The 14,458-nt window shown below is 46.3% G+C and overlaps 1 protein-coding gene across 5 annotated transcripts in view; it reads left to right on the top strand.

Moving 5' to 3' along the window:
- LOC147602770 (putative ADP-ribosylation factor GTPase-activating protein AGD13) overlaps positions 1–14,136 on the top strand; it is an 80,401-nt gene extending 66,265 nt beyond the window's left edge. For all 5 annotated transcript variants that reach the window (XM_086797686.1, XM_086797685.1, XM_086797687.1 and 2 more), the window contains exons 8-9: positions 12,424–12,519; positions 13,554–14,136. In XM_086797686.1, coding sequence (XP_086653812.1) covers positions 12,424–12,519; positions 13,554–13,838 — 381 coding nt within the window. In that variant the 3' untranslated portion in view covers positions 13,839–14,136. The remainder of the gene's footprint in view (positions 1–12,423; positions 12,520–13,553) is intronic.
- Positions 14,137–14,458: the final 322 nt, after the last annotated feature.

The raw sequence follows: 14,458 nt of genomic DNA, 5'->3' as shown, positions 1-14,458 counted from the left end.
GAGGTGAATTCTCCTCGACTGTATTTTTCCGGTTTTGTGCAGATCATGGCATCAAGAGGGAATTGGCCAATACAGGATCGCCTTCGGAGAATGGAGTTGTTGAACGTAAGAACAGGACTGTGGTGGAGATGGCGAGGACCATGCTGGAGCATCGTGATCTTCCTCGTCAACTTTGGGGTGAGGCTATGGCAACAGCTGTCCGTACCATTAACCGCTCTCCGACGACTTCTGTACCCCATATTACTCCATTTGAGGCATATTTTGGCAGGAAACCCGATGTCTCGCACTTCCGTGTCTTTGGGAGTGACGCGTATGTACATATTCCGAAGAAGCAGAGGGGGAAGCTTGACTCCAAGTCCCGCAAGCTGGTATTTGTGGGGTATAACTCTCTTTCCAAGGGATACAGGTTGTATGATCCAGAGAGGAACGAGATTGTTGTCAGCGGGGATGTGGTCTTTGACGAGCATGTTCCAGCATCCACTGTCGAGGAGCCGCCACTTGAGCCCCCGCGACCACAGGAGTCTCCACGATCTGTTCGAGTACCTAGGTGGTTGTTAGACACCCTTCGGGAGTCAGGTGTCACGGAGCTACGCTCCGAGTGGACCACAGAGGACGGCCCTCGAAGATCACATCGAGTCCGAGATAAAAGCAACACGGCGGAGCTTCTTCATGTGAACTATGCTCTGATGTCTCGTATCATGCGGGATAAAGAGCCCTTTCACAGGATACTTGGAGGGAAGCCATGCAGGTGGAACTTGATGCCATCGAGAAGAACAACACTTGGGAGTTGGTACCGAGGCCGTCGAAGCGGTCAGTCATTGGTGTCAAATGGGTCTTTAAGACCAAGTACGCGGCTGATGGGTCGGTGGACAAACACAAAGCCAGGCTCGTGGCTAAAGTTTATGCTCAGCGGCGAGGCATCGACTACGAGGATACCTTTGCACCGACAGCGCGGATGACCACGATTCGGACCGTTCTTGCCCTTGCTTCTTCTCAAAGGTGGCCCGTGTACCAGATGGATGTAAAATCGGCGTTCCTTAATGGTGACCTGCAGGAGGAGGTGTACGTTGAGCAGCCTCCGGGCTTTATTGTTGCAGGATCGGAAGGGATGGTTTACAGGTTACGTAAGGCCTTGTATGGTCTTAAGCAAGCTCCCAGGGCTTGGAATCAGAAGATTGATTCCTTCTTTATTCGTACTGGATTTCAGAGATTGGTTGCAGATCCGAACCTGTATCTCTTTCGGGAACGCGGCATGGTCACACTTATCATCCTTTATGTGGATGATCTCATTCTCACCGACGGTCATGTGGAGCACATTGGAGTGACGAAGGCTGCCTTGTCAAAGGAGTTTGAGATGATCGACTTAGGCTTACTCCACTTCTTCTTGGGATTGGAGATCTGGCAGACCCAGAGGGGGTTTTTTCGTCTCTCAGCAGCGGTATGTTCATGAGTTGCTTGAGGCCTTTGGGATGGAGAACTGCAAGTCTATTACTTCGCCAATGGACCCGAACACAAAGTTAACCGTTACAGATCCTTGTGAGCTAGTTGATGCCTCGCAGTACCGGAAGTTGGTTGGTTCATTGATCTGGTTGCTGAACACCAGATTGGACTTGAGCTTCTCCGTGGGGCTGTTGAGCTCTTTTATGCAGACGCCATTGAAGACTCATTGGGACGCAGGATTGCGGATCTTGCGGTATCTGCAGAGTACGAAGGATCTGGGACTCTTTTACACAGGAGGGAATGGAGTCAAGCTCCAAGGTTGGAGTGACTCAGATTGGGGAGGAGATCCAGACACGAGGAGATCTACTTCAGGATACACTTTTACCCTCGGCTCAGGAGCAGTTTCTTGGAGCAGCAAGAAGCAGCCAACTATTGCCCTTTCTTCGACAGAGGCAGAGTATCAGGCTGCTTGTGGTGCTGCTTGTGAGGTTGTATGGCTGCGGAGGCTGCTAGGCGAGATGGGGTTTCCACAGAGGGAGCCCACAGTCATCCAGTGTGATAACCAGAGTTGTATAGCTATTGCTCGGAATCCGGTTTTCCATGCCCGGACCAAGCATATAGAGATACAGTATCACTTTGTTCGTGAGAAGATCTTGGCGGGTGACATCTTGCTACTTTATCGTTCGACGGAGGACAATGCGGCGGACCTCTTCACGAAGTCTCTACCTCAGGCTACGCTCAGGCGGCACTCTAGCTCCCTTGGGTTGGTTTCACAGCCAGGAGCTGAGAGGGGGTGTTAGAAGTCATCTCCTGTCTATTTGTATACACCAGGGCCTCTGTTGTGGGTGTGCCCGCCCGTATATCATTTTTCCACACTCCCCGTATTTTTTCCCTATTTTTCCCATTTTTTCCTAGTGGTGGGAGGGCTGCCAGGTGATGCCAGGAGCACCCCAATGCTGGCCGACTGCTCTTGCACCAGTCATGGACATCAGGCTGCTGGCCGACTGTTCTTACACCAGTCTCGTGGGCATCAGGCTGCTAGCCGACTGGTATTTTCTCAGTCGTGGGCACCATCTGTAGCTGGCCGACTGCCCACATGGAGTTGTATATATTGCCCCTCAGCCCCACCACTTTCTCATTCAGTTTTTCGGGATCTTGTGTATAGAGAAGAGTTTACACACCTATCTCTCTATGTTTCTTGTGCTGATTATTTTCTGCAGTCTACTTGCTCTTGTCTACCCAAGTTTGGTTGTCATTTCCGCTACATATTCTGACAAGTGATAGGGACTCTAAGTTTACGAGTGATTTTTGGAAACTTGTTTTTGAGAAGTTGGAAACAACTTTGAATTTGAGTTCCTCTGATCATCCTCAATCTGATGGCCAGACTGAAAGAGTGCATCAGATTTTGGAGGATATGCTTCGAGCATATGTATCCAAAAGACAGAGTTCATGGGAGGATTATCTTCCTATGTTAGAATTTGCATATAACAGCACTAAGCATACGAGTACAGGGTTTAGTCCTTTCATGCTTATGTATGGTTTTCAACCTAGATCACCTGTTACAGTAGGATTCTCAGGACTTCAGCATGATGCAGCACGTAATTTTTTGCAAGATATGCAAGAAATGTTACAAGTTGCGAAGGAATCTATTAGAAGTGCTCAAGATCGAGACAGGTTTTATTCTAATAGACATCGTTCAGAGTTCTCTGAAGGAACGATGGTGTATTTGCGAGTTCCGAAAGATTCCGAGACTTTACGAACAGGTCGATCTCCGAAATTATCCCCTAGATACTGTGGACCGTTTCGTGTTTCACGACGGATTGGTTCAGTTGCATATGAATTAGATTTGCCTTCTCATGTGAAAGTTCATCCTGTATTTCATGTCAGTAGACTTAAGGAAGTACTGGGTGGAGCAAATCAGTTAGTTACTCCTCAAGAAATTATAGATGTCCAGGACATGACATTTGTTCGGCATGAACCTGAAAAGATTCTTGGATTTCGTGAACGAAGATTGCGTAGTACGCTTATCACGGAATACAAGATCAAGTGGAAGGATCGTGTTCAGGAGGACGCTACATGGGAGACATTGACTTCTCTTCAGAGAGATTACCCTGGCTTTTTAGTGAGCTCAGGAGTGAGCTCTTAGAGGAAGGGGAGTATGTCATGTGCATAGTGTGTATCTACCGTGTGCTATACGCATGCAAGACTAGTTTCGAGGCTTGGGGAAGCTTGGAACTAGGCAGGCTGATTGACGAGCTGAGTTAGGGATATACTAACGGGCGGGCACCCAAGTATGGACGGGCGGGCGGCCAAGTGTGGACGCCCGATGACCGGCCAAGAGCCTATAAAAGGGTGGCCAAGGTTAGTTATTGTATTATAGAGAGTCTCGCGAGTTTGTGAGAGCTCTATGGTCTTGGAGCCTGGATCTAGTGTAGACGTGCACCTGCTTTATGCAGCCGAGGCCGGCAGCAGTCTCGAGGCCCGTGAGGGGAGCTTCGTGGCGGTATGGGACGTCACGAGGAGGAGATTGGTCGGTACGTCAACCTAGTTAGCTCAGCTCGTGGCTCGGTGGGGACAGCCAAGACTGTGGGCTTGCCCACGGCTGTCATGGTTGGGAGGTGAGTCAGGCCTGCACCCCCTTGCTTGTTTGTTTGTTCGTTTGTTTGCAGGATTCGAGTTTCGAACCAAGATCGATCACGAGGGAAGATCCGTGGGGATTTGACAGACGTGGACTAACCTAGGTTAGCATTAGGGCTTAGCTGAGGTGTGGGGACCCAGAGGGTTCACAAGTGGGCTAAGGGCGCTAGCAGGATGAGGTCTAGATTGGCTAAGAGCTTATAATTAATAGCTTAAGGCTAATAATGGCTTAAAGCTCATAAATAAAGTAGGAAAGTTTATCAATAAAGGAAGAAAGATTATAAATAAAGCAAGGGCCAATAATAGCTAGGTTATTGTTATATATGTCAGAATATGCAGCGGAGATGAAGACAAGATCTGAAAACACTAGAGCAAGTGCACTGCAGAAAAACATAGAAATGAAGAGAGAGAGAGAGAGAAGCGTATAACTCTGCTATACACACGAGAAAATCCCGGAAAACAAGATACAATGTGTGGGGGACCAAGGGGCCATTTTATATGGCCCCAGATGACCGGTCGGCCTGCTGAAAAGCAGTCGACCGCCACCAGAAAGCACACGACCAGCTCCCTCCTCCAGTCGGCCAGCAATTCTTAGTCGGCCAGCAGCAGCAGAGGAAAGTTGGGGAGCAGCATGGTCAGTCGGCGAGTATCTGGACCAGCCAACAAGCACAGGACTACCTCCCACACCAAGGAAAAATAGGGAAAAATATGGAGAGGGGAAAAATGAGAAAACACCTAAATCGGGCAGGCACACCCACAACAGAGGCCCTAGTGTAAATATACAGACAGGAGATGACTGCTAACACCCCCTCTAAGCTCCTGGATGTGGAACCAACCCCAGTGAGCTGGAGTGCCGCCGGAGCATAGCCTGAGGTAGAGACTTCATGAAGAGGTCTGCCGCATTGTCCTCCGTCGAACAATAAAGAAGCAAGATGTCACTAGCCAAGATCTTCTCACAAACAAAGTGATATTGTATCTCTATGTGCTTGGTCCGGGCATGGAATACCGGGTTCCGAGCAATAGCTATACAGCTCTGGTTATCGCACTGGATGACTGTGGGCTCCTTCTGTGGAAACCCAATCTCACCAAGCAACCTCCGCAGCCACACAACCTCGCAAGCAGCACCACAAGCAGCCCGGTACTCTGCCTCTGTCGATGACAAGGCAATAGTTGGCTGCCTCTTATTGCTCCATGAAACCGCTCCTGAGCCGAGGAAAAACTGTAGCCTGATGTGGATCTCCTCGTGTCTGGATCTTCTTCCCAATCTGAGTCACTCCATCCTTGGAGTCAGACTCCATCCATCAATCCCCCTCGTGTAAAAGAGTCCAAGATCCTTGTACCCTGTAGATACCGCAAGATCCGAAATCCTGCGCCCCAATGAGACTTCAACGGTGTCTGCATGAATGAGCTCAACAGCCCAACAGAAAAGCTCAAGTCCAATCTGGTGTTCAGCAACCAGATCAATGAACCAACCAGCCTTCGGTACAGAGAGGCATCAACTGGCTCACAAGGATCATTCATTGCCAGCTTCGTGTTCGGGTCCATCGGCGACGTAATAGGCTTGCAGTTCTCCATCCCAAAGGCCTCAAGCAACTCATGAACATAGCGCTGTTGAGAGACAAAAAACCCCCTCGGGGTCTGCCAAATCTCCAATCCCAAGAAGAAGTGGAGTAAGCCTAAGTCGGTCATCTCAAACTCCTTTGACAAGGCAGCCTTCGTCACTCTAATGTGCTCCACATGACCGCCGGTGAGAATGAGATCATCCACATAAAGGATGATTAACGTGACCATGGCGCGTTCTCGAAAGAGATAAGACCATACAAGGCCTTCCTTAACCTGTTAACCATCCCTTCTGAACCTAGAACCACAAAGCTTGGAGGCTGCTCAACATACACCTCCTCCTGCAGGTCACATTAAGGAATGCAGATTTGACATTCATCTGATACACCACCTCCTCTTGCAGGTCGCGATTAAGGCATGCAGATTTGACATCCATCTGATACACGGGCCACCGCTGAGAAGAAGCAAGGGCAAGAACGGTCCGAATCGTGGTCATTCTTGCTGTCGGTGCAAAGGTGAGCATAACCCTTAGCCACAAGTCTGGCTTTGTGTTTGTCCACTGACCCATCTGACGCATACCACAAGTTTGGCTTTGTGTTTGTCCACCGACCCATCTGACGCATACTTGGTCTTAAAGACCCACTTGACACTGACTGACCGTTTCGACGGCCTCAGTACCAACTCCCAAGTGTTGTTCTTCTCAATGGCATCGAGTTCCACCTGCATGGCTTTCCTCCAAGTATCCTGTCCAAGGGCTTCCTTGACGGAAGTGGGCTCTTTGTCCCACATGATACGAGACATCAAAGCATAGTTTACTTGTAAAAGCTCCGCTAAATGACTTTTATCACAGACTATTAACGATCTTCAAGGTCTGTCCTCTGTGGTCCATTCGGAGGGAAGCTCCGTGACACCCAACTCCCGAAGGGTGTCCACTAACTGCCTGGGTACTCGAACAGAATGCGGAGCCTCCTGCTGCCTGCTGCAAGGACTCATCTCCAGCTACGGGCTCAACTTCCTGAACTGAGTGAGGTTGTCCAGCTGGAACAATAGACTGGGAATCATCATCAGGAACAATAGACTGGGAATCATCATCAGAATCCTCTAGGTCTCCAAGAAGTGGCAGCTCATCAACAGTGGAAACCGGAACATGCTCATCAAAGACCACATCCCTACTGACGACAACCTCGTTCCTCTCTGGATCATATAACTTGTATCCCTTGGAAAGAGAGTTATATTCCACAAAGATAAGCTTTTGGGACTTGGAGTCGAGCTTCCCCCTGCTTCTTCGGAATGTGAGATCATCAGAGTTCATGGTTGACTCTGTGCAAAGTATCTGGAAAGCATAGTGCCTTTCCTAGCCAAGACATGATAATGAATATTTAGAATATTCAGCCCACCATGCATTTTAGGGGAGTAGATACAATCAGATTTCAGCAGACATGGGTCTTCTTTCTGGTTAGAAGTCTTCCAAAAGGCTTCCATCAATTGGGACATAAAAGAATTAAGCTGTTGTTTTGTCCACACCAAGAGTGGGAGGGAAATTGTGTATGCCATAAGAATTGATTGCACACTTCTGAGGCAAACATGCAAAGGCCATTCTATGCACACGCACACAATACTTTTTTTTTTTGGTAATATCCAGTGCAGTATATTTTTATGCTCATAAATTTACATGATGGGAGGTCTCCGAAATGGAGAGTATCCCAAAGATCAGAAACATAAAAAGAAAAGCTCTATGCAAGAAGCATCCATATCACCCTCATGGCAGGCATCATATAAGGATTGCCGCAATGAGGCTCGGAAAGATTCATATGACTTGTGAATCTGCCGACCCAAGTATGCCAAATTATGCTCACTCCAGATTGTCCAAAGAGCCCAATATCTCACCCAAGAGAGAAATACTGAGTATTGAGACAAAGACCTCATAAATCTGCCAAAGAGCCAGAAATGTTTCCCAAATCTGTGACTCCGGAAACGGAGCCGAAGATAAGCTGAAATTCTCCTGAGGAGGATCCTAGAACATGGGCAGTGCCAAAGTAAATGAAGAAGTCTCTGAAGGAGCCTGACATCTTAAACATGTGGATGGTGCAATGCGACGTTTAGCAAGTGTGACCCCCACTGACAATGTGCCTGTCATACATCTCCAAAGAAAAAGTCTTTGTTTCAATGGCATTTTACACTTCCATAACATCCCGAGATTCTTCCGCCACCATGAGAGGGGCTTCCTTATATGCCACAGAGAATTAGCATGTTGCTGAATCCATGGAGCAGGCTGAAGAAGCCTGTAAGCTTTGATGGAGGTTAAGGCGGAAAGAGGAACAGGATGAGTGCATGTAGCAGAGGGTTGCAATTGCCAATCCGTAAGCCTGTCTGTGTCAGCCATAGGAGGAACAGGTAGAAAAGGATGTAATAAATCAGCAATTTTCTTCCATATAGACCTATGATGCATTCCCAATGCATAGGAAGCAGTGGCCTAAGGAAAAGATAAGACATAGCCCTGATCATCTACCACATCATGTATGTATCTAATTCCCAATTTCATGAGATTGTATGCCCAAACAGGTTCCTGTAAAGCGAGTGGAATGTCAAAGATGGCACTCCAATGAATACTTTCTTTCCTCATTGAGTTTGTCCCCGAGCAATTATCAGGAGCCCATTTGACCTTAGAAAGTACTTGTTTCCAGTCAAGTATCAGAGCAGTAGAGAAAGGACAGCCAGGTATCTTCCCTACAAATCTCCCAATGACAACCTCCCAATGATCAGTAATCCAATGACCATAAGCACAAGTCCTCATGTTGACACACATGGATGCTAGCATACAAGTCCATGGCTGTTGTTGGCGGAAAAAAGTATGCAGCATAGTCGCCTTCCTTGCAAGTACATGATATCTTATATTATCCATTTTAGCTGCTGCTTCGTGGTGATATGCCATCCTATGGGATATCCCAAATGTCTGCTGACTACATCTTTGGAATGCACCACCTGACCCGGCCAAAGAATAGAATGCCAGTCACATTGTTTCAGGGGAAGTAATTTAGATTTGTCAAAATTGACATGCAGTCCCGCTGCCAAGCCATACAATGAAAGAGTGGTCATAAGCATTTGAACTTCCCGGGAAGAATTTTGTGGCATAAAGGAGGAATCATCAGCATATGCTTGTGCCAAAAAAGATGGAGCTCCAGGGATTTTAAGACCAGTCATCTGTCCTGTGTTTGTAAGATGATCAAGATACATTAAAAGGGGATGGGTCGCAATGGCATATAAGAGAGCACTAAGAGGATAGCCCTGTCTAACTGATCGACCCAATGTCCATGACCGAGACAGATGACCCCCAAGAATGCACTGAGAAGTAGAGCTAGAATAAAGCCAGTAAACTGCATTTGCCATCTTGGGACCAAAGCCCAACTTGGTCATGATTTGAGAGATAAAATCCCATTGAACAGTGTCAAATGCCTTAGCAATATCCACCTGCAATATAAGCACATCTTGATGCGAATACTTAGCATATTCAATTGCAGTCAAGGCATTGGATATATTGTCATGGATTTGTCTTCGCGGCACAAACCCATACTGATGAGGATGAAGTCCCGCATCCAGTATCCTGTGAAGCCTATGCACAATCATTTTGGTAATGAGTTTGTAAACTACAGGCATCAAAGTAATAGGCCTCCAATGTGACATATGGTCACACAGATGTTTTTTGGGCACAAGTTTGACTATGCCATGCTTCCAAGAGTGTGGCAACTGATTTTCTTGCCAGGCAACATTGATCATTTGCAAGAGGACTTCTTTCAAATCATCCCAAAAAGAAATATAAAATTCCACCGTAAGGCCATCCCAGCCAGGGGACTTGTATTTGCTGAGGTGGAACAATGCATTATCAAGTTCTATGTCAGTAAAAGGTCTCTCCAAGGTAAGAGCTTCATCCATTTCCACTATTCCAGAAACATATTGGAGAAATTCAGTCCTAGCCTCAGTCATTTGATTTGATGGGGAACCAGGAGCGGAGAATAATTTCTGGAAATAATAGCATTCATCTTGGAGATCAGAGAAAGAGTGCGTCCAAGAGCCATCTAGCTTCCTTGCCCTTAGGCATGAGTTTTTCTTTTGAGTAGCATGCAAGCCCTGAAAAAAGACTTTTGATGAGCAGTCCTTATCCATGAGGGGCTTCATTCTTTCCTTTTCTGAATCAAAGAGAGGCCTTAACTGAGAAAATTCAATCAATTGTTGTGTTGTCCTTTTTGCCCATTTAACCTCATTCCTCCATTCAGTCATATGCCAGTTGCCATACTTTGCTGGAAATAGTGATGTCGGAAATAAGCCTGATTAACATGCAATAATCTACTGGAGAGGGGTGGCAAATCATCCAGAGGCATGCCAAGCTGCAAATTCATCCACAATGGGGCATGATCTGACAAGCCCAATGAGAAATCTATAAGGAGATGAGGGCAAAAATCTGCAAATTGTTGAGGGTAAAACAAATACCATCTGTCAAGCCTATGTAGTAAGTGCATTATGATGAAAAGTATATCCAGGCACTGACCCTTGGAGAAGCACCCATAAATCTTCAGCCTGCACAGAAAGAAGCATGCTGTCCCATTTCTGCCTTTCCAATGATAGCATATGAGATCTTGAAGTGGTGTTATCTATTGGCAGAGGGGAATTATTAAAATCTCCACAGATGAATGCATTGGATCTCCATGGATATCTGCATAAAGAATCCCATAATGAAGTCCTCATGGCAGAGGTCTGTGAAGCATAGACTAATGCAAACTCAAGAATATCACCATTGACATTACATTGTATGACCATCCATCTGCCACCACTGTTGTCATTGAAGGCTAACTGAGGCTCCAGCTCATGTCTAACCAGTATGCATACACCTGAGTAGGTAGTGGTACCAGCATAATATATATCATAACCGCCAAAATAGACATGATGACCAACCATGGAGTGTTGATTATGCTCTTGCAAACAAACAATATCTGGCTGCATTTTATGTACATAATTCCATAAAAGCCTCCACTTTGAGACATTGCAGAGGCTCTGTACATTGTAGGTAAAGCACTAGCATTATCCCCTTCTTCTGAATCACATATGGGGATGCCCTTCTTCAAAACCCCCACCCAATTTTGAAGGACAGGAGCTGAAGTAGAAGCCTGTCCTGGTAAGGGAGAAGAAGCATCCCATTGATACAACCACCTTCTTAGGGTGTTGAAAACCATCCTGATCAATCCCCACAGATTCCTTCATCTTCTCTTTTCCTTTATCTTTTCCTTTTCCAGCAAGTGACTGCACCTGATTGATTGGTTTGGCATTCTTTGCTCCATTTGTATTTGCTGTCTTAGCTTGCAAATTCTCATTCTTTTCCGTGTCTGGGGCGGCAAGGCATTGGGAGGGGGCTGATGCAGAACCATTGGGCATTCAGAGGCTAGATGCCCAAACTTGTGGCAGGCAAAACAAGCTCCTGCAAACACACCCCACTTCAATTCAAAATACTTTTTTCCCAATTGCACTCCCTCAACTTCCACTGCAATAGAAGGAGGGGTAGGTGTATCAGTGTCCCAGAGAATGCAGAACCTGTTACGGTTTCCCATGGGGCGTGGAGGACAAATGACCTGTCCCAAAGAAGAAGCCAGGCCAGGGAACTCTCCACGCATATAGGCCGGGAAGTTAACAACCTCAACCCATACAGGACAATGATGTCGTATAAGACTTTGATAATCCTTGTTTGGGGACCAGGGCATAGCATGTACCATCTGCTTCCCGTAAAACAGGGGAGAGAATTCAAGAAGCCTCTGCTTGCACGAAGCATCTGATAAATGCACCTCATAAAAGCCTCTGGAAGCAAAATACAATCCCTCTACAAAGCATCCTCCAAGGATGGACTTAATCCACTGCGCGACATCACTGGCCGCTGGGTTTCTTCCTGGAAAGAAAATTATAACTGCAGTTTGAGACAACTTCCTGAGAGGATTCACGAGGGACGGCAATTTCAATTTGTACGTGACCTCTGGAACCGGTTTGCCCCATTCCTGTCGTGACTGCTGAAAGTGATCCTTAAGGGTGTCAAAGACGTACTGAGCTTCCATAGTAAGTTCATCATCTTGTGATGCAGGCTTTGATAGGCGGCGCTTAGCATCTGCAGGTCTTTCTTTTCGAGCATATGTACAAAAATCCAAACCTGAAGCCATGATTGAAATACGACTCTCTCTCTCTCTCTCTCTCTCTCTCACACACACACACACACACACACACTCAGAAGAGAGGGAAAAGGCAAAAAGAAATAAAGGGCTGGATCTGCAGTTCACACGGTCAAATCAGGACACACACACGAGAAGCTTATGCAGGCAAGCAATACGCAGTTGAGAAGCGGGCAGGTGAGAAGCGAGCAGGTCACAAGACAGAAGCGAACAGGTTGCAAGACTACACACACTCACACACACACACAGTCGCACCTGGAAGAAAGGAGGACACACCACAGGAGGGCTGACAGTAGGCGCTTGAACAGCAGAGACGACGAGAGACTGGATAGGCGAAACGTGAGGGCAGGCAACAGGCGGCACACGGCCGGCGCTGCAGAGGCAGCAATGGGCAGTCACGGGCAGCTCTCAGTCAGTCGCGATCTTCCACACATGCACACGCACATGCACGTGCACGTGTACACACGTAGGCACACATGCATTGTTAAAGACTACCACGGCATTTTATGCTCATGAGAGAGTTTTGCTACTTGGTTTAAAAGTAAAACGAGAGGAGTTTCTAACATACATATCTGTGTTGCAGACTGTGAAGACACGTGTAATAAACAGCAATTTGAATCCAGTCTGGAATGAAGAACTTATGCTCTCTGTACCATGTCCCCCTCCTCCTCTTAAAGTGGTATGGACACACCTGTTTACTACTTTAGCATGCGTGAGTTCAGTAATTTTGGAAGGATTATGTTTTGAGCGCCACTTCCATGTTTTTTTTCCTGCATGCTGGACATGGCTTTTCTGGCCACCAGCAACAGCTACTATCCAAGCGCCAACTCATCTCCTTGTATGATGGCTTCACAAACTGCTGCCTCCTACATTCTTTTGGCCTTTCGTCCAGCTAGAGGGCTTCCAAAGTGTTGCCCTTGCCAGCTAGCTTTGACTACCTGCCTGATCCTTCTTGTTGCACCATCAATCCTGGCAATGGTTGATTGCTTCTCACTGTATTTCACAGTTGGGACAACCCAGGTGCCAGCCTCTCTTTGCCTGTGTCCTTCCATTCATCTTCAAGTCTTAGTGGCGGAAGGCAACCTGTCCACCACAGGCTCAGTGGTCCGAGTTCATGGGCTTGTCCATTGTCTTGACCGATGCCTCACCCCTTCTGTTCAGGTTTCTGCAGACCATCTGCTCCATGGATAAGCTTTGTTCCTTGATCTGCGAGTTTTCTTTTTATAAGCTCCTCTTCCAGTGTTTGGGGTTTCTCTTCCTCTCTGTCTACACTGCAACAGCTTCTGTCTTTCACTTTGGCATGTAAACACCTCGTGCTTCCATTTATACACCTTCACCAGAATACACCAAGGATCAAGTTCAAAACAATCATCAATCCTACCTTAACTTCACCCCTTTCAGTAATTGAGAACATCAAAAGTCACCCACTCCAAGCATAGAAATCAAAAGCCTGTACTTCTTCTAAGCGCCATCAATCCACCTCTATATTGATGCCACTTACATGCTTAGCAAACCCCATAAAAGAAGTGTCAATCATGGCCATGAAAAGGAGGCAGCCTTGACTTGGACTACCTTATCATGTCTTCAACTACACATACAAGGCAGACCACCAGCTCAATCATTGCTCAAAATATGAACCCTGTCACACTCTTTTAATGTTACCCTTCATTGTTGTTTTACTTACAGGATGTCTATGAATCTGTATGAATGCAGCAAGTGTTTGACAAGGACCTGCTTTCAGCAGATGATACAATGGGGGAGGCCGAGGTGGATCTCCAGCCCCTGGTCTCAGCTGCAAGGATACATGAGGGGATAAAAAACAGAGGTCGTTTGCAAATAGGGAAGTGGCTTGCAACTACTGACAATGCCCTAGTAGAGGACAGTATGATTTGGCTCAAAGACGATGGGCAAGTGATGCAGGGACTCTGTTTAAAGCTTCAGAATGTGGAGAGTGGTCTACTGGAGTTGGAACTTGAGTGGGTTCCGCTAAATCAGTAGTGACAAAATGGTAAGGGGGTATTTCTAATCTAAAAAATATGTAGGCATGATGTGCAGCTTTGAGCCAATATGCAGCAGCACCTACACGGTATCTTTTTAGCAAAAGGGTTGATGCTGAGTTGCCTCTGCCACTGGATAAGAAGTTTTATTTGAGCCATATAAAGACCTTATACAAGCAAATGGTCTGTTAAACTCTTAATTTTGACTTGATAAACTGCTGCATACTTCTTGAAGGCCATTTATGTTAATTTGGTGATGAGATCTCATTCTCTAGGAGTGATATGGAAAAAGTTCAGCTGCTTTCTTGCCACTGAGTGGATGGGGGATCCCACCATTTTTCTCATTCATTTTAAGTTTTCTTTTTAAAATTTAAATATTGATTGAGGAGATTTAGAGTTAAAAAGACCTTCAAGATAATTGAAAGAAGAAAAGTAGCCTTTAAATGAAGACGATCAGTAAGTTTAGAAAAAGATGTCAAATTTTTCCATTTGTTTATGTACACGTTAAAATATCAAGATGGATCAAGTATCAAGATGCAGATCAAGGGAGATAGCTGGGATGGAAGTAGGAGAATGTTCATTACTAAAAAAAGACGGTAGGAGAATGTTTGAAGGAGAATT

The sequence above is a fragment of the Cibotium barometz genome, chromosome 66 (genome assembly GCF_041138505.1).
Source record: "Cibotium barometz isolate CiBa-2024 chromosome 66, ASM4113850v1, whole genome shotgun sequence".
Taxonomy (NCBI): domain Eukaryota; kingdom Viridiplantae; phylum Streptophyta; class Polypodiopsida; order Cyatheales; family Cibotiaceae; genus Cibotium; species Cibotium barometz.
Note: the sequence above shows the minus strand (reverse complement) of the source record. Positions and strands in the feature narration are given on the sequence as shown.